The sequence below is a fragment of the Cydia splendana genome, chromosome 27 (assembly GCF_910591565.1).
Source record: "Cydia splendana chromosome 27, ilCydSple1.2, whole genome shotgun sequence".
Taxonomy (NCBI): Eukaryota; Metazoa; Arthropoda; class Insecta; order Lepidoptera; family Tortricidae; genus Cydia; species Cydia splendana.
In genome coordinates, this window is record NC_085986.1 from 3,376,512 (window position 1) to 3,397,567 (window position 21,056).

Here is a 21,056-nt window from a genome sequence, read left to right on the forward strand (position 1 = left end):
ATACCATATTTATTTATGTAAAAGTATGTCAATTACCTTCTACGTAAATGCAGAATATTAATTACGGTTGATTGTGAGTCAATGGAGCTGGTATTGCAAGATTATCATCACGACGATTAAGGCTAGGTTTCGAGTTGAGCGGAGGCTCGCGCGGAAGCGGATTTTCTTTACATACCTATTAAGTTGGGTTTTAGCCGAGCTGAAGTGTCTTTCAAATCTGCGATCCGAATGGATATTACAATTAAATACGTTTATTTTGACATGCTCGCAATGAATAAATTATCAAGAAATTGGCCTAACAAAAGTCGTGGACAATTATATAGGTACCTTAATAGGTACCAATTTCTTTCAACTTTTTGGATTGAAATATGAAAGAAAAGGAAAATAAGAACCTATATTGGCAAAAGCTAATGGGAAAAATAAGATTGTAACACTTTGTACCTATAAAACTAAAAATGTACCTATACGAAATGTTATAATACGTTGTTCTGAAAAGTTAATTGGTTTAAAGCCTAGTTTACTCTCTGGGTTGGAAGGGAGTTGGAAGGTGAGATGGCAGTCGCTTTCGTAAAAACTAGTGGCCCCCAGGCTCCCATGAGCCGTGGAAAAATGCCGGGCCAACGCGAGGAAGATGATGATTCTGAAAAGTTAATTGGTTTGTTTTATATTTTTAAATTTCTATTGAATAATTTCATCAATTTCACAAAACTTGGTTAAGCTGAGAATACATCCTCCCCTCGCATAAATACTTTGGAAAAATTCCAATTACGAAATACAAATTGTTTGCTGAACTAACATAACAAATACTTGTTACTTATATTATTTATCAGATTCATTTTAGTTTGTTATAATTAATTAAATTTCTAGGTATATTTAATTTTTTTTTTATAATATTATAATTCAAATTAATTTATAATTTATTCATTGTTTTTATGGGCTTTACAAGATTACCTAGTTTAATTCTGTTAATTTATATTTAACTCCGTAAATAATAACAAAATAGTAAAAAATTGTTTAAGTCAAGCTGGTCACGTTGGACGCGAATTCGCACGTCGCTCCGGTGTGCAAGTGTGACATCGCTATATATTTGTGCACAGAGCTGTCACGCTCATACACATGCAAATTCAGTCAGTGTATGACCCAAAAATAAAATAACAACTAAAATCGCTGCCACTTTCACCACAGCCTAACGCACCAGACCATCAAACATACCTCCCCGCTGCAGTGATCACGCAACGCGCGCCGCGACCGCCCGCGTCCGCCATTTTGTTTAGTGACGTCACAACCGGTCAACGATACACAAGGTAAGGGACATTAAAATATAGATATATTATGTTTCGGCATTAAAGTTGAGGTATGTAATGAATATCTATGTATGTAATGACAGTGAGATTTTGAAATTAATGTAAGTAAATAGAAAATTCGACAGCTACTTGCATGATTGCCTGACCTATTCCATGACCTACTAAGTTTCAAGTTTTAGACTAAAATGGGGGAATCAACTTTTTAATCTCAGTTGTTGCCATGGAGTTACGTTACTATGGACAACTTTTAATGTACGATTCCGACCGACCGGCTGGAGTAGGGCCGCGCCGGAGCATATTCAATGTGCTTGTGTTTCATATAAAAATGAAGTGTCGGGCGCCCCGGCCCGGGCCCGGACCGTTCTAGCGTGAGTGTGCGTGCGTGCGTGCGTGCGTGCGTGCGTGCGTGCGTGCGTGCGTGCGTGCGTGCGTGCGTGCGTGCGTGCGTGCGTGCGTGCGTGCGTGCGTGCGTGCGTGCGTGCGTGCGTGCGTGCGTGCGTGCGTGCGTGCGTGCGTGCGTGCGTGCGTGCGTGCGTGCGTGCGTGCGTGCGTGCGTGCGTGCGTGCGTGCGTGCGTGCGTGCGTGCGTGCGTGCGTGCGTGTGTGTGTGTGTGTGTGTGTGTACCTACTAATCAACTAACGATTCACCTTGCACTGCCGACTCCATAATAGGGCATTTGACTACTAGTCAAATCATTTTCTTTTTTCGAAATGTCACAACGATTTTGCTACAATGGAATTTATATGAAACACTAGCATGTGATGTCACGATCAAATTACCTACTCTTTATACTTTTATACGGGTTTTAAAATAGTAATTGTGTTTAAAAATAACTGCTGTCTACGTTTCTCTATTAATCTTCTGGTGCTTTATTTCAAGCATGGTGTAAAATAATTTATTTTAAATACAGTCAAATACCCTATACTTAATTACGACACAAATGCGTAAAATAGGAAATTCGCAACGAGTGGGGAATTTTAAAACACGACCGAAAGGAGTGTTTTAAATCGACACGACACGAGTTGCGAATTACCTATTCGCATGTGTATCGTACAACATTTTACAATACCTAGGTACAATGGCCCTTTAAATTTTCGACGTAGTTACGTATGTAATGTGCGTAGGGTCATAGAGAAAAAAATTACATAGAGTGCTCACTCCATACATCAGTTTTAGTACCAAAACGACTATTAAATTATTTTCGTAGTCGACATCTAGCATCAAGTAGCGGAATTATCAGTACTGTTACTTGACAATAGATGTTCCGACGACCGAAAAGTCTAATGCTCAACAATTATTAACTAATATTATAACTAGATTTAACGGAACTCTATTTTCAACTCCTTTTGCTTTTAATATTAGTTGTAAATTGTTGTTCAATACCATTTTCATAAGTCGCGACACTAAAAAATTCTAGTATCAAGTAGGTAGCGGTACTGATAATTCCGCTACTCGATGCTAGATGTCGACTGCCAAAATAATAGTCTTTTTGGTACCATAACTAATGTATGGAGTGAGCACTCTATTCTTACTATATTTCTCTATGACTCACTATAAACACCTAGACCGGCCATGACTTGTGCGGTTGTTTACATAACTAATATAGAATTTACGTCCAAAGTTCAAATATGAATGTGTTAGCAAACACGTTACATTCAAGAGTTCCGTAATCTTGGATGTGTAGTTATTTTTGCGACTGTAAGATAATAGAAGACTGCTATATATAGGGTATTTGACTGTATTTAAAATAAATTATTTTACACATTGCATGAAATAAAGCACCAGAAGATTAATAGAGAAACGTAGACAGCAGTTATTTTTAGACACAGTTTCTATTTTAAAACCCGTATCAAAGGCAAGTCAAATGCAAGTGGATTCTTCCGATTCCGCGATTCTCTCTTAACAATGGGGTTGAAGTTTTTAGCAGATGGCGCCATCATAGCTTGCCCTGTCAATCCCTAGAATTGTGTCAAATTTTTGTTTTTTTAATGCCCCGGATGCCAGCCGTTTAAGCCAAATCTCATAGAAAAAGGGGCAAGCTATGATGGCGCCATCTATGCAAACCTTTGACAGTTGCCAACCCCATTTGAAAACAATTATGCACTACATCTGTGCATAGGTTAGAAAATGTGTCAACAAAAGATTTCTTCATACTTGTATCCGGACTTATAAATTGCTTCACTGCACTACGTACTATAGCATTGTATGCATTGTTTAGATTAATTGCGTAGTCGGTGTATACGATCGTTTTTTGAGTACGTATGTAAATGAAAGCATAAAGGATGACTCACGCTAGACCGAGCCGTGCCCGGGCCGAGACCAGGCGGCTTAGCACGGTCGCGTTTTTATCCCTTGTCACCATGCCTGTCACGTTCTAACAAGTATGTAAGTGCGAAAGGGACGCGCATAGTGATAGTCGATAAAAATGGAACCGTGCTGAGCCCGCAGGAACTCCTCCCTTCGGGCAAACTCGTCTCAGTTCGGCTCAGCATTGCTCCGAGCAATTATTAGGGTTGACACAACCTGACGTCCCTTTTCGTGCACGACCACAGATAAGATAATGGCTTGAATTTTGACAACCCTAAAGAATACATACAAATTATTAAATAAATATTGAACATAATTAGTTATATATTAGTTAGTTGACATTGATGCGTACTATTCAGTACTAGATCTATTTAATAATTGTTTTTATTATGTTATTTTTTTTAGACTTAGTATTTATTTTTAATTTTTTATTGACATCATTTTCTATGATTTGTACTTTATATGTAGTACCTACCTACTGTAACTGATTAAATTTTTCTATTGAAATTGTTTTATTTTTATATTTTTTACTATTGTGACATTTTGACGTTTTTTAATTTATTTCTATTTGCATTGTTTTGATTTGATATGTACTAATTTTATTTTATTTTATATTTCGATGTTCGGTTTTAATTCTTATTGTTATTCTAAAAAACGATCATCATACGACAAATAGTACTAGCTGAAATGTATGTATATTTTACCTGTATGAAAATTGTATATTGAGATAAATAAACTAAACTAAACTAGCTGAAAAAGATAGTGCCATATATTAGAAAGTGACAGCATGATTCGACCCTGAACCGCTGTCAAACTTCGGTTTTGTAGGAAGTTTCCTTTCTGTACGGTAGCATAGAGAAAAAAATACATAGATTGCTCACTCCATACAGTTTTGGTACCAAAAAGACAAATATTTTCATAGTCGACATCTAGCATCGAGTAGCGGAATTATCAGCACTGCTAAGTAGCAGTAGTAGTACTGCCAGTGACAATAGATGTAGCACCGACCGGAAAGTCTTATGGGGCCCACTGATTAACAGTCCGCCGGACGGTATCGGCCTGTCAGTTAGAACAAAATTTTGAGAGTTCCGAACAACTGACAGGCCGATACCGTCCGGCGGATGTTAATCAGTGGGCTCCTTTATGCTCAACAACATAAGACTTTCCGGTCCATAAAATATTCGACAAAGTATTGAAGCCAAAGTTCAACCGTGTCATTGTTAAAAACTATCATAAAGGATGACTAACGCTAGACCGGGCCGGGGCCGGGCCGGAGCTTCCGGCGCTTCGTTTTCTATGAAAAGTACCACGTGATCACCGATCAGCCGTCATAGAAAATGACGTCAGACGCCTCGGCCCGGGCACGGCCCGGTCTAACGTGAGTCATCCTTAATGTTTGATAAGAAAAATAAGTCTTCAAGGTAAGCAACATTTCTTTTGTGAGAAGTTCAAATTTCATAGTGTAGGCAAAGAGAATAGATAGTATAGAGGGGTCCTGTCATAGTAAATTTTGTAGTCACAGTAAATTTACTGCCATCTATCGACACACGACTAAAACTCAAAATGAAAACGTATAAAATTATCAAAAAATGTATTTATATGGATAAAAGATTTTATTATTTTTATATAATTTTGACACATATGTTCATTCACTGATATCTATGTGTTAAAATTGTTAAATATGAAACGGTGTCGTCACGCCATCTAGCTGAGCATAGGCCAAAGGTGTGTGCGCCATCTATCCGAGAATGACTTTTTCTTCATTTCCGAGGCACGTTTTTTCCTTAGACTTTATTCATCTTATACGAAGTTACATATGTCTTTGCTAGAACTATTATTTATTCTGTGGTGTAGGTATCTATTTACGTCATTTAGAAAAGTTAAAGCCCCGTAGATAACATGCCAATCGCTAACGCTACGTAGCGAACGAAACGCAACTGTCACTGTCACACTAACATGGAAGAGTGATAGAGAGACATAAAGCGGTTCGATGGCGTAGCGCAAGCGTTTGTCACCTTGGCTAGGCCGGCAGTATACTATACATTCTTTACAAGAATGTTTAGATTTTAATTATCGTAATGTATTTTGACTTTATCCTTCCGTCAAGAGTCTAAAATATTTAATTACACAAACGGGTCTACCGCAGGCTATGGTCACGGAAAGACTGACGTCCCAGCAAATGTCAACGGAGATATAAATAAAACAACACTGTTCTACCCGAAATTAGTTTATAAAAATGCCAAAACAAAATTGCCAAAAAAAATTGATAACGTCACGTTGTAAACAATGAAATTATATAGCGGTAGACCCGTTTGTGTAATTAATATGTGTGTACAAAACATGTGTACAAAACGCGAGAGTTTAAAGTGTTATAAGGTTTAAGTACATAAGTTGTTAAGGTTTACCCGTGCGAAGCCGGGGCGGGTCGCTAGTTTTTGATAAAATCTGTCCATACAAGCTTATTTATTTATTTATTTAATCTTTATTGCACATAGGAAAGCACACTATACAAAAGGCGAACTTAATGCCATAAGGCATTCTCTGCCAGTCAGTCAAAGCTTAAATCGTGTCCATAATACATCGTTTATTCTTGTTTACTTCACACTCTCGTGTTTTACGTAAACGTCTACGTTACGTCAAGTCGGATATTTCCATTATGCAACGCAAAAGTGGAGTAATTGCATGCATAATGCATATGTCCGAAATAATGGTCATTTAGAGTCAATGACCATGTGGTGGTGTTAAAGAGTCCGCAGCAAGCTCGGTTATGTACATACGAACGAGTTACGCTTTCATTTTAAAACGACTAGCTAGATTGCTCTGAAACTTTGTACTTACAATAGGATAAGGTATATCTAGTCCTGTAATTAGTTTATGTGTGAATTGCAAAAAAAAATGTACATAGTTAAGCATCTGTAATTAGTCTAAAGTTAATTAATTCCATTGTGTTACCACAGTTAAGCCATTTTTATTTAAGTTAGATGCATGAAAGTGTGTTAGCGTATGCTATAGACTTATATGTGTACTAAGTACAATACAATACAATTTACATCGTTAATTTTCGTAACACAAATGAATCAATTAAGTTAAGACTAATCACAGCTTCTTAACTGCGCTTAATTACGTACAATTTTTAATGTAGTTTCAGATACCATAGTTAAAAAAATACAGCGAATTTAAGTTTTTCATTCAAAACTTGTTTTTGCTCTATTTCGTGTATTTGATAAACTGGAACTATATAAATAAAGCAAATAGAAATTATTTATTATTATAGCCTCATTTATTCCTTAATACATTAAAATATAGTACATAACAATAACAATTCGTAGATAATTTCACATGCAAAATTAGTCTAGATTTACAATCCATTTTGATAGTAAGTAAATTTAAATATTTATCTAATCTAATTCATTAAATTTTTTTGTTTTTTATTATTAATATTCAATATATGTCATGCAGTTTAATTAAATTTAAATTATTTATGTAGAATTCGAGTTTGCATTAAGGACCTCTCTTCGAGTGAAGGCCTCCTCCATATTATTCCATACATCTCTATCGTTAGCTTTGTTCATCCAGTCTTTGCCAGCTACTTTGTTTATTTCGTCTATCCAAGGCAGCGATGGATAGACGAAATAGAAATTATGTATGTAAAACTTCTACTCGTTCTATTTTTTTGATAGAATTATTTGGGTAATAAATACACATTACAAAATTACTAAATATTCCTAGCCGCCTTTGTGTAGTGTTACGTTTTTTTATGAGACTCCGTCGTTTCTAATTACTAATAACAATCAACCTTGAAGTCTACATGACTACACTTAATTGCCTACTTGTACTATTGTTTGTTATAACTACATTTTCTATGGATCTTCACAAAAACAGACACCCAAAATTGGTATGAAAAACTGCGAACACTTTTTCTTTGTTTCAATCGATAGTCTTTACAATTCGAAAAAACCCAAAAGTTGATATTTTATCGAAAAAAAATAAGGTATACTTTTTAGAGCGTAATATTTCAGTAGTTGGGGTTTAGTTTTTTAACTATTTTTATTTCTTTTTTTTTATTAAAACTGATACAATTTAATAGGTTTAGTTTAGTTTTAATTTGTATAGGTATTATATGTACTTTTTATTTAATTCATTTTAGGGTTAATACTTTCGTAATTAACTATTTAAAGTCACTGTCCATTATTTTTGTGTTTGTTTTTGTATTTTGCAATCTAGAGCTTTAAATATCTATGACCACTACGTGAAAAAATAATATACTAATACTACTTCAGATGTAAATGCATAATGTTTTCCATCGTACCTTTCTCGGAAACGTTCGAATATTTGTCGTGCTACTTCAGTCAACCTCTGTACTTTTGTACCGAGACTGACTAAAATAGCAAGACACGTTAGTACGTTTCCGTGAAAATACGATGGAAAATAATTAATGCACTACAACTATGACAATTATTTATCTAACCCATTTTATTTTACAGAATCCAAGATGGCCGACTCGCAAGTGCGCGCGTTCTACGCCGGCAAAAACTTCTTCATCACCGGCGGCACTGGCTTCGTAGGACTGTGCCTGCTGGACAGGATCCTGAGAAGTATACCTGACGCTGGCAAGGTGTACCTGCTGATGCGGCCGAAGAAAGGGAAGAAGATTGAGGAGCGGCTTGGGGAGTTTCCGAAGAATCCGGTTAGAACTAATTCATTCAAGTCATTAGTCATAGTGTGGTCATAGTCTAAGCCCACTATGGATATTTTCATCTACCCCAAATACTTAGGAGGAAAAAAGGTAGAAGAGATTGCGGAGTTTCCGAAGAATTAATACGTACTGCTTTTGGGACAAGATTAATATAAAACAACTTGAGAATCATAACACTTTAAACTCTCGCGTTTTGTACACATATTTAATTACACAAACGGGTCTACAGCGATCGTTATCGTATCGTTTCATTGTTTCTACCTTTAATTCCGACGTTTCATCTGAGTTGCACCAGCTGTGGTCACGGAAAGACCTTCGTCTGGTCCGTGTGCTTTCCCTGACCACAGCTGTAAACAATGAAATTATATTGCGGTAGACCCGTTTGTGTAATTAAACTTGAGAATTAATTGGGAAAACTTAACAGAAAGGAATCAATGTAACGGATAGCCCAAGAGCTTAAATCCCAAAACCTCTTAATATTATAAATCTAAAAGATATCTACTGAAAACAAAATTCCAAATGACCCGTGGCTGAGATTTTTGATTCTAAGGTAGCTAGTTTGTTAGTGCACGACACCTTGCACTTTGTGACTATGCGCTGAAACTTGGCACAGTTGATTCTTAGCTGGTCATGAGCAGATACAGACCGGGAGACCTCGAGAGCCACGTCTCATTTAGTGGGGGGGGGAGGGGGGAAGTTCGACGCCGCCGCGCTTCACTTGGAGCAACATTTCTCTAAAACTGTACCTATTAGGGCATGTGATATATCATTTTCGGTTAAATTAAGGATGAGGAATTTTTTTTTGGAACCAAAACAATGCACTTTCTAACAAAAAAAAACATAAAGTAGAAAAGACAAAAAAACGTATCTTGGATTTTTTCATAATTACCAATTTTTTTTTAAGTGTAGTAGGAATCTGAAAACAAAAAATATAGTTGTAAAGCTACACTTATTACGTTTAAGGAAATATATAGTTTATTATACAAAACTGTTGATAAATGGGAGATAAAAAATAATATTAAGCGTGGGCCAGAGTGATCTCAATACAAAATATTATGAATGTGGGAAAGTTACTTATAATTTGTTCTACAATCGTTTATTTTTTAGTTTTTCGTAAATAACTCGTAAACGGTAGCCCACAGCAAAAAAATATCTTTTACGTAAATAATCTGTTTCAGATTTCTTATAAAATAAGTGCTCCTGTTTTTCGCTAAGGTCAATATTAAAAAAAATAGGGAGAAAATAAATACTAAGGTACTGAAGGGAGAAAATAAATACTAAGGTCCTCTTTTTTAGTCATTCATAAATAACTCGTAAAGGATGTCCAATAGCAAAAAATATTTTAACACAAGAATAATTAGCATAAAATTTCCTACAAAAAAGGTTATTCAAACTTTTTCGCTAGGATCAATATTTAAAAAGGCGACCTTAGAATTTATTTTCTCTCTTTAATATCGTTTTTAATATTGATCCTAGCGAAAAAGTTCGAGTGACCTTTTTTGTAGGAAATTTTATGTAAATTATTCATGTACTAAAAATTTTTTTGCTATTGGCCTTCGTTTACGAGTTATTTACGAATGACTAAAAAAGGGGACCTAAGTATTTATTTTCTCCCTTCAATATTAAACTATATATTTTCTTAAACGTAATAAGTGTAGCTTTACGACTGTATTTTTTGTTTTCAGATTCCTGCTACACTTTAAAAAAAATTGGTAATTATGAAAAAATCAAAAATAGGTTTTTTAGTCTTTTCTACTTTATGCTTTTTTTTTGTTAGAAAGTGCATTGTTTTTGTTCCAAAACTAGATTCCTCATCCTTAATTTATCCGAAAATGATATATTACATTCCCTAATAGGTATAGTTTTAGAGAAATGTTGCTCCAAGTGAAGCGCGGCAGCGTCGAACTTTCCCCCTCCCCCCTCACTAAATGAGAGGTGGCTCTCGACGGCTCCCGGTCTGTATCTGCTCAAAACTAGCTAAGAATCAACTGTGCCAAGTTTCAGCGCATAGTCTCAAAGTGCAAGGTCCCCATACAACGGTGTGCAGTAACAAAGCAGCTACTAGCAAACTTCCGAACTTGTTGAGTTTATGCAATCTTAAAAAGGTTTATTGCCTTGGTCATACTCTATGTGTCATCCATCTTCCACACCATTAAGTATATTAACAATTCAATTCCTAAATCTTATTGCAGTCATATTATGGTCCACTTTAACCTGCCTTCCAATAATATGGAGATGAGGAGAAAAACACTTCCGTTTTCCGCTCATCTTTGCCTCAGTCGAAAGGCATCCTTAAGAATGTTGCTATCAGTGCTTTGCACTTCCTAATTATTATTATTTTTACTAGCCTGTTATGGTGTCCCACTACTGGGCAAAGGCCTCTCTCTTATCTTCTACGACTCCCGACATAGTGCCTCCTCCGGCCAGTTGTTGATAAAGGCTGACTCACGTTAGACCGGGCCGTGTCCGGGGCTTCGGGAACATCTGAAATATAGGTAATATAGCAAATTTTAACTATCGTGAGACGTACTAACATTACCTTTTCGTCGCCGGGACGCAAAAGCTGTCTCTCAGAAGTCAAAACTGTAATTGAACTTTATGCATATGCGCGCAGGTCTATAGGTATTGCTCTGTGGTCTGTGACGGATTAATCCGTCTTTGGCGTTGGACCTGCGGTTCGGATATATCCGTCGTTGGCGTCGAAAATGTCTCACTAACGCGACATGTTTCGGAGAGCCTCCATTTAAAAACACGTGAGTTAAAACGTAAAATTAGCTTAATGTTATACTAATATAGACTTATTTTGTGGCGACTGGCAGAAGACAGGGGAGCCTTTGCCCAGCAATGGGACACAATATAGACTATAAAAATATATATGTGTGACTCTATACCTGGCGTGGCTCACTCCGCGATTTCGTCGCGTCGAAAATAGAAAAAAATAAAAGCCTTTTTTTAAATTCAAAAGAGTTCTCTCGATTTTAATTCTACTTCTTCCATGTTACAGATCTTCGAAACCCTCCTCCAAACCAACACGCCAGACATCTTCAAAAAACTGGTCCCCATAGCCGGTGACGTCGGGGAACCGAACCTGGGACTCAGCGCTGAAGACCGCCAGCTGCTGGTGGAGAATATCAACGTCATCATCCATTCGGCTGCTACGTTGGATTTTGAAGAGGGCTTGAAGCCGACAGTGAGGATTAATGTGCTTGGTACGAGAAGGATTATGGAGTTGGCTGGGCAGGCTAAGAATTTGAAGGTACGTTTTAAAGCTTAATATTAAACCGCAGCCAAATAACACTAGACTCTTTAAACTCTCGCGTTTTGTACACATATTTAAGTACACAAACGGGTCTACCGCGATATTAATTTCATTGTTTTTACCTTAAATTCCGACGTTTCAGCTGAGTTGCACCAGCTGTGGTCACGGAAAGACACCAACTGTGGTCTTAAAGGTAAAAACAATAAAATTATATCGCGGTAGACCCGTTTGTGTAATTAAATATGAACACTAGACTCTACTCATAGTGTTGTGTTCCTGCCGGTGAGTAAGGTTGCCAGTCTTCAACGAGGGTACGCGGTCGGCAACGCGCATGTAACACTTCTGGTCTGAAGTTGCAGGCGTCCATAGGCTACGGAAACTGCTTACCATCAGGTTGTTCGTAAGCTTGTTTGCCACCGACGTAACATAAAAACTTGTAGACCGATCGTTAGCGAAAGTCTCCGTTTCAGCTTGGATAAAAATTTACACATTTCTAGGGATTGACAAGGCAAGCTATGCTGGCGCCATCTGCTATGCTTTCGTATTTCGTATGTCCGGATGTTCTCCTCTACAGGTTGCAATTCTCAACCGATTTTCGTGAAATTTTGTGAGCAGGTTCAATAATTATAAATAGTATTTTAATCGACTTAGTTTTTGGATTTTTTTTTAAATGGCGGAGCCATAAATTTATTCTGTTTTAAGCTAATATGCTCGCGAGGTTCACAGAGCCACTAGTAACTAAATGTGGCTTTTGTGAAGGGGTCATCTGCAATAAGGGCCTTTTTATTAAAATTTATATTCGAATTTTTGATAGAAACGTCCTTATTGCGCTTGAAGCATGGGGACCCTTCTGTTTGGAAAGCCACAAAATAATGAACTATGAATATAATAAAATAGGACTAGGCCCCTGTTTCACGACAAAGGCAAAGGCCCCGTTCTGGGTCAAGGCTTGTCTAACAGGCCTTAGTGCCATACGGCGTGACAACGCTACGAGTGTGATGGAACTTTTGACCTGGCATGGCGCAGAACGGGTTCTAGGTTAAAGGTCTACCACTTATTTCAGCCGGTTGGTAAATATGCGAGATGATTTTCTAGTAGAAAGTAGCTGAGTTTTAGGATTAATATTAGTTTGTATTTTATTTAGGCACTTAACTTAAGTAAGTTTCGATTAAGTAATCAAAGCGCTGGTGACCTAGTGGTAAGAGCGCGCGACTTTCATTCCGGAGGTTGCGGGTTTTCAATACCACGGCTCGTACCTATCAATGAGTTTTTCGAAACTTATGTACGAAATATCATTTGATATTTTTACCAGTCGCTTTTCGGTGTAGGAAAACATTGTGAGGAAACCGGACTAATCTTGATAAGGTCTAGTTTACCCTCTGGTTGGAAGGTCAGAAGGTAAGTCGCTTTGGCAAAAACTAGTTCCTACGCCTATTTTCGGGATTTGTTGCCAAGCGTATCCCAGGAACGCGAGGAAAATGATGACTTAACTTAGGTACTTAGTTCAAAGTAGCGATGTTAAATATAATAACTTATAGTCAGCAAATACCTCAGTTAAACGGTAGATCTATAGTTTTAGGTTTATTTTTTGTGTCTTTCTACATCTTCATCTCTGTTCTTCGCTTTGCTTCGTTTTCTATGGCGGGCATATGACGGGTGATCGGTGATCACGTGATGCTTTCTATACAAATCTGAAGTATCACATGCCTTAGCCCTAACCCGGCCCGTTCAAGCGTGAGTCATCCTAAAATCAACTCTAGCTACATCATGAGAAAGACACTAACAACAAAAATCTCTCATTTCAGGTCATGATCCACGTATCATCAGCGTACGTCAACTCCTACCTCCACGAGGCCCGAGAAAAGCTCTACGACGCACCTGAAGACGTAGAACAAGTCCTAGCTTTAGTCGACACCCTTTCTGACGAAGCCCTCGCAGTTGTTGAACCAAAACTGTTAAAAACCCATCCAAATACTTACACTTTCACTAAGCATTTAGGTGAGCATGAGGTCGCGAAGTATGCTGATAAATTCCCGTGTACTATAGTGAGACCTAGTATGATTGTCGCTGCGTGGAAAGAGCCGGTTCCTGGTTGGACTTGCTCCAAAGTTGGACCTCAAGGTTTCTTAATGGGTGCCTCTAAAGGCGTTGTCAGAAGACTGCCTTTGGCTGTAAATAACATTGCTGATTACATTCCTGTAGATGTCGTGGTTAACGAATTATTGGTAGCTGGTTATCAATCAGCAAAATCTAACACAGGTCTGCTTGCTATATACCATTGTACTTCATCAACTCAAAAGCCGTACCGCTGGGCAATGCTTGAAGATACTATTAATGAAACTTTACATAAATACCCGTTGAAAAGCGCCGTTTGGTATCCACATCTCAAGTTCGTTAATTCTCTGTTATTGTTCAGAATTTCCGCCATCTTCGTTCATTTCATACCAGCTATTCTCCTAGATATGTTTTTACGTGTGACTGGAGGCCGTCCTATCCTGTTTAGATTACATAAAAACGTTTGGAACTCGCTAAACAGACTTGAAAAGTTTATCTTCACCGAATGGAAATTCCATAATACTAATTCTATCGAGCTAGCTGGTAAAATGAATAGCACAGACAGTAAGCTATTCTATATAGATATATCTGACATTGAATGGAGACCTTACTTCACTGCTTTGCATTTGGGAGTAAGAAGATACCTAAATCGTGAGAAAGAATCCACTTTAGAGGCAGCGAGAGGAAAAGATACTGTGTTGCTGGTCCTTCATGTTATATGGCAGCTTTTGATCATTTATCTTTTCTGGTATCTCGTAGCTTGCTTGACTGGATTAACCATGACGCAGAGCGCGTGGTGTGTGCCGGCGTTATATATTTTGTACAGTTATTTATAGACTTTTTTGAGCTGTTTATAGACTACTGTTTAGTCTAAATATTATAACACTTTAAACTGTCGCGTTTTGTACACATATTTAAGTACACAAACGGGTCTACCGCTATATAATTTCAACGTTTTTACCTTAAATTCCGACGTTTTAGCTGAGTTGCCTTTCCGTGACCACAGCTGGTGCAACTCAGCTAAAACGTCGGAATTTAAGGTAAAAACAATGAAATTATATCGCGGTAGACCCGTTTGTGTAATGAAATATAGTCTAAATATGGGTCAAACAGATCACTGTGTTATGTCTTTCCTGTAGACATACACAAGAGTTAAGGGCTATAAAGGTAAATTTTCTTATTTAACCCTTATCCACGTGAAAAGGTCCTCCTTTTATTTACAGAACTATAATAAAATCATTGCTTACATGCCCACAAGCTGTTAACTATTGCCCACAGGAGAGAAAACTAGTGTGTTATCGCGAACAGTACATTTTTCTCTCCTGTGGGCAATAGTTAACAGCTTGTGGGCATGTAAGCAATGATTTTATCATAGTTCTTTAAATAAAAGGAGGACCTTTTCACGCGGATAAGGGTTAAATAAGAAAATTAACCTTTATAGCCCTTAACTCTTGTGTATGTCTACAGGAAAGACATAACACAGTGATCTGTTTGACCCAATTATATTAGTTTTTAGGCAAACCGATGACACTTAATTTACTTGTGTGTGTGTGTTACAACTACAGTAGTTTATTGTCAATCGTACATCCAAAAACGACAAAAAAAGTAAAAAAAAATGTATTGAGATGATAGATGCTACGATAAGTAACGTGACAATTTTCATACACTATTTAAGTTTCGTTTGGCGTTTTCTATCAACGCTTGCCAACTTGGTTAAGCCCCCAGAGCTTATTTACTAACTTAAACTTTATTGTAAATAATAAAGTGATTACTACTAGTAGTGATTAAGGTTTTTTGACTGTACTGATACAGTAACGCAAAACTTTATATTGGCTCGCTTGTATCAATGATGTTGGCGTGTGTGACATTTATATGATGAATTGCGGGTATTCCATTACTATTGACCATCCTCTGATTACTTAAATAGACTTAAGTTGGGTGATTTACCCTACCACCCACTCGAGTAACTTTATATATAATAAATGTATGCCATCAGATATAACGGAGCGGCCAAGGTGTTCAAAAATATCTGAACACGCACTCTAACGCCCTGACAATAGAGGCGTGTTCAGATATTTGTGAGCGCCTCGGCCGCTCCGATATATCTGATGGCTGTACCTATGATGTTTTGATACTTTAATTATAAGAAAATGCTCTACGTCCTACGTACTTATTAATGTGTTGTCCCATATAAAAAGGGTCCTTAAGGCGTTTCAAATTAAGTATTTTAGAAGCCCTGGTGGCCTAGCAGTAAGACCGTGTGACTTTCAATTCGGAGGTCGCGGGTTCAAATCCCGGCTCGTACCAATGAGTTTTTCGGAACTTATGTAATATGTGTAATATTTATGTGAACTTGTATAATAGCATTCGATATTTACCAGATGCTTTTCGGTGAAGGAAAACATCGTGAGGAAACCGGACTAATCCCAATAAGGCCTAGTTTCCCCACTGGGTTGGAAGGTCAGATGGCAGTCGCTTTCGTAAAAAACTAGTGCCTACATCAAATCATGGGATTAGTTGTCAAGCGGACCACAGGCTCCCATGAGCCGTGGCAAAGTGCTGGGATAACGCGAGGTAGAAGGTTTTCCATTAAATATTTTATATGGACCATTATAATTATTTTAAGTGACTAAAAATTGAGTTTTAAGGGTAAATTGCCCAAATTGTTTTTTAACACATAATGTTTGTTATATTCTTTTATGTAATACGGACAATGGTAGTTTTTAATTAGGTATTATATTTTCGTTGTTATAATGATATTAAAAATAGTATTTATATAACACATGTTATGTTATGTTTATAACTTTCTTTTCTGAACCGTAGTCAGATAAGGTAGGTAAGTGAAACGATATGTATTCAATGTGTCTTCCCAGTAATCTGTCAAAGAACAAGAAAGTCATATACATTTCAAAGCAATAGAAACAGTTGAAATGCAGTTTAATCTGTCCCAATCCTAAACATTACTATGTATTTTTATAAAATTGCCTTTATCATCATCATTGGCCTGTAACATCAATAAGATGATGGTTTAAACAGCGTCCATATTAAGAGTGCGGCACTTCCGCAAATGACTGTTAAGTCCAATGCGAGACCGGCAGCCGCGACCGCATATTTGGTGACGAAGGTGGGACGGCGGCGCGCTGGTGTCTCAGTTCTCGCCTAGTGTGAAGAAGGCTAAACCACGCTTCATCGTGTGCAGCTACCCCTTCACCCAGGGGTAGGCCTTTATCATATAGAAAGGGGAAATACTCGCAAAAAAGAAATAAAGACGATATTTTTCTATTTTTGTAATGTAAGTATATTGTGGAGGTGGTTGTTAATAAAAGTTTATTTTTTGATGTCTTGTTTTACTTCCATAAGGGCGACAAAGATACGAAGCAATAAATAAATCAATATTATAGGACATTTTTACACAAATTGACTCACACAGTAAGCTCAATAAAGCTTGTATTTATTGTGGGTACTTAGACGACAATATATATTAATACATAAATATGTATAAATACTTAAATACATAGAAAACACCTATGTCTCAGGAACAAATATCCGTGCTCATCACAAGAAATGCCCATACCAGGATTTAAGCCCAGGACCATTGACTTCACAGGCAGGATTACTACCCACTAGGCCAGATAGGTCGTCAATGCGTCAAAAGGTCGTTTATTATAACCAGAGAGTATAGAGGGTAATATATATCTTTGTTATAACTATTAAATTGAAAATTTCAAAAACCCCTAACCTAAGTACGCTATATATACGCAACAGAATCCATTTAATGCAAAAAAGAGTTACGGAAAAGGGCTGATACTCTTCAAACTGCTGGATCGATTTCCATAAGAACCACCGCAAGGAAACTCGCTTTTTACGTAAAAAATCCGCATCGAAATCGGCCCATCCGTTAGAGAGCTACGATGCCACAGACACATGTAATACCGCTTTTTTGCGTCGGGAGTTAAAAAAATATGTTTGTGAACCATTTTACAAACACGCGGTGTCGCTTTTAAGACAGATCAAACGAGAGCCCATGATAGAGAACTTTTGCGACCTAATAGGGAATATTACGCGAAACTTTGTATAGGGAGCGCCACTACCACAATCCATCACAATCTGGGGGTCTACCGCGAAACAAGAAAATCGAAATTTCGTTATACTTAACCTCTCTATAAAATCATGCATATTCGAGCAATAAAGAGGCAGATAACTCTTCTTCCTCGCGTTATCCCGGCATTTTTGCCACGGCTCATGAGAGCCTGGGGGTCCGCTTGACAACTAATCCCATGATTTGACGTAGGCACTGGTTTTTATGAAAGCGACTGCCATCTGACCTTCCAACCCAGAGGGGAAACTAGGCCTTATTGGGATTAGTCCGGTTTCCTCACGATGTTTTCCTTCACCGAAAAGCGACTGGCAAATATCAAATGATATTTCGTACATAAGTTCCGAAAAACTCATTGGTACGAGCCGGGGTTTGAACCCGCGACCTCCGGATTGAAAGTCGCACGCTCTTACCGCTAGTCCACCAGCGCTTTTTTAAGAGGAAAGAGGCAGATAACTAAATTTCGATTTTCGCGTTTCCCGGTAGGCCCTTTGTAAACAAACCGCCTTGATGCATCAATGTCATATTTTATTGTCTGTGAAAACTTGTCAAAACAGTTTAAGGCGCAATATGTATTAAATTAATCTATGGTTTACTAATAGGCGCTAGCAAAGACATATGTAACTTCGTATAAGATGAATAAAGTCTAAGAAAAAAACGTGCTTCGGAAATCAAGAAAAAGTCATTCTCGGATAGATGGCGCACACACCTTTGGCCTATGCTCAGCTAGATGGCGTGACAACACCGTTTCATATTTAACAATTTTAACACATAGATATCAGTGAATGAACATGGGTCAAAATGATATAAAAATAATAAAATCATTTATCCATATAAATACATTTTTTGATAATTTTATACGTTTTCATTTTGAGTTTTAGTCGTGTGTCGATAGATGGCAGTAAATTTACTGTGACTACAAAATTTACTATGACAGGACCCCTCTATACTATCTATTCTCTTTGGCGCTAGTGATGCACTCTGGCCACAGAACATTGCAGTACCTAATACTCCCTAGTTAACATTAACCACCATCACGCACACAAATGTTGTAAAACACTACTCGACAACAGATGGCAGCACTCACTACGTCAAAACATGTGTTTTAAAAACACATAGAGTCCGCACAAAAGCGTGCGGTCAGTCGAAATAAAGATGACTAAAACATGAAACATGACGCTCGTGTATAAATATTTTCGTTACTTTGTCCGCGTCGATATCTTTGACCCCCTAAGACAGTTCATGTTCATAATATTATTATATCAACATGAAAGGTTGTCACACACTTATATGATTGCATGCGACTGTGAACTTTGTCCCGTGGTATTAAGGTCCATTTCAAATTGCCGTCGAGTCGTCTGACGATTGCCACCCCTGTCATTATGTGGATGAAGGTGGGACAATGCTTGAACTAATGTGTCGATAAAATTAAATAAAAACCGGACAAGTGCGAGTCGGACTCGGCCACCGAGGGTTCCGTACTTTTTAGTATTTGTTGGTACATCGGCAACGGAAATACATCACCTGTGAAAATTTCGACTGTCTAGCTATCACGGTTCATGAGATACAGCCTGACAGACAGATGGACAGTGGAGTCTTAGTGGGTCTCGTTTTTACCCTTTGGGTACGGAACCCTAAAAATCATATTCTTATAATATACCTACTGTAGTTTTATAATAGGTACCTACTTATAAAAAATATCCCACGAATGAATGTTATTTAATCAATTTTTCGTCTGTAGAAGCCTCTATACTTACCTATTTAATTTTTAACGAAGAAAAAGACATAATTTTAATTTTTAATTGAGATTAGTATTTTAATCTAATATATAGGAACGGGCTTGACTGTTAGTTACTTTATGTAATTACATATTTGTATGATCATGTAATGTAACAATAGATATTTTTTTAAATAAAAGTAGCAATAATTTAATATAATTATTAAAATATATAATATTACTTAGTTACTATGTTGTTATTCAATGTCTGGAACTCTACTAAACGTTTCGGAAGCAATACAGCTCAAACTCATGGCTAAAGTAGTGTTTTTACATAATAAACAGCCAGCTATATCGCGCTGAAAGAAGTATCAATACTTTTTTCAGAACTGACCCCATCACTAGCGCTTTTCTGTCATCGGCCGCCATCTTAGATAGTTTATTTGAATTCAGAACGCCACCGGCGGCGCGCGTAACGAAAACGCGGGAAAATCGCGAGTGCACAGACAAGGATGTTTTAAAAAGTGTAGTGCCGTGTTATGGTGTAAATAAATAGGTATGTAAGTATTATTAAAATTAGAGACACATTTTTAGGAATTTACGTTCGTCGTTCAAATATTTTTTAATTAGTTTTTCGGTTTAATATCGTGATAATCCAGACAGGTGAATTTAGTCGTCACTTTTGTTTATTTTATATTTCTTTCAATTTTAAAGGGGGTAAAAGAAACTATGGGACAAGAAAAACACTCGTAGGGAAAATAAAAAGTTGGAGATACTTAATGATATTAAAAACTAAATTAAATGATCATATTAAACATAAAAATAATGCATAAACTTTATATAATTAGCTGTAAAATATATACGTAGACGGACTTTTTTTTCACAAGCTGACTAACTAACTTACTTAACTTTACCACGTAACGTTTTAACATAACTTTCTCCATTTTTCCTTTAATATAAGACTTGCTTTTTTTTTTCTCTTGCGCCGAGCAAAATAAACTATAATATTGTGTTTGTACACCACCGGACCATACAACAATGTAAAATGGCGGCCTTAATGCCGAATGGCATTCTCTATCAGTCAACAGGACTAAACAGAGATTAATAATTGATGTTTGTGTTTCATGAAGCCCGAGGGATTTTTTTCTTCGAAAATAAATTTCTCTATACAAACACCATTTTTTATTAGAAGTATTAGAACAAATTAAATTATATTCACAAAATATTTTATATATATATATATATATATATATATATAATTGGTTTTTATTTCAAGTAGAACACGGTAGATCGCGGTAGAGACCCGGGGGCCGTGGAGTCGTGACGCTCAGGGCCTAAAAAAACTGTTTGAAACCACGCTATTTATTTATTTTATTTTTTAGTTTATACTTTTTTTTTATTTACATACAATATATATACAGTGGTACTACTAAACTAAATTAATAACTAGCTTAAATCTAAATAAAATAGGCCCTTGAGGCATTGTACCAAGGATGCTGGCGGCATTTCCTCGCTGTATCGCAATGCTGATACGTTGTGCGAGGTATTTATTTTATTAGTTTTAATTTATTTAGTAGAACACTACTTTATAAATTATAAACTGAATAAAATGTCATATTTCT

General features: G+C 36.9%; 1 protein-coding gene across 1 annotated transcript; it reads left to right on the forward strand.

Annotated features, from left to right (window-relative positions):
* Positions 1-1,221: 1,221 nt before the first annotated feature.
* On the forward strand, positions 1,222-14,507 carry LOC134803732 (putative fatty acyl-CoA reductase CG8306). The gene is made up of 4 exons (XM_063776548.1): positions 1,222-1,304; positions 8,096-8,298; positions 11,312-11,563; positions 13,372-14,507. The coding sequence occupies exons 2-4, from the start codon at positions 8,104-8,106 to the stop codon at positions 14,455-14,457; spliced, it is 1,533 nt and encodes a 510-aa protein (XP_063632618.1). The 5' UTR covers positions 1,222-1,304; positions 8,096-8,103; the 3' UTR covers positions 14,458-14,507.
* Positions 14,508-21,056: the final 6,549 nt, after the last annotated feature.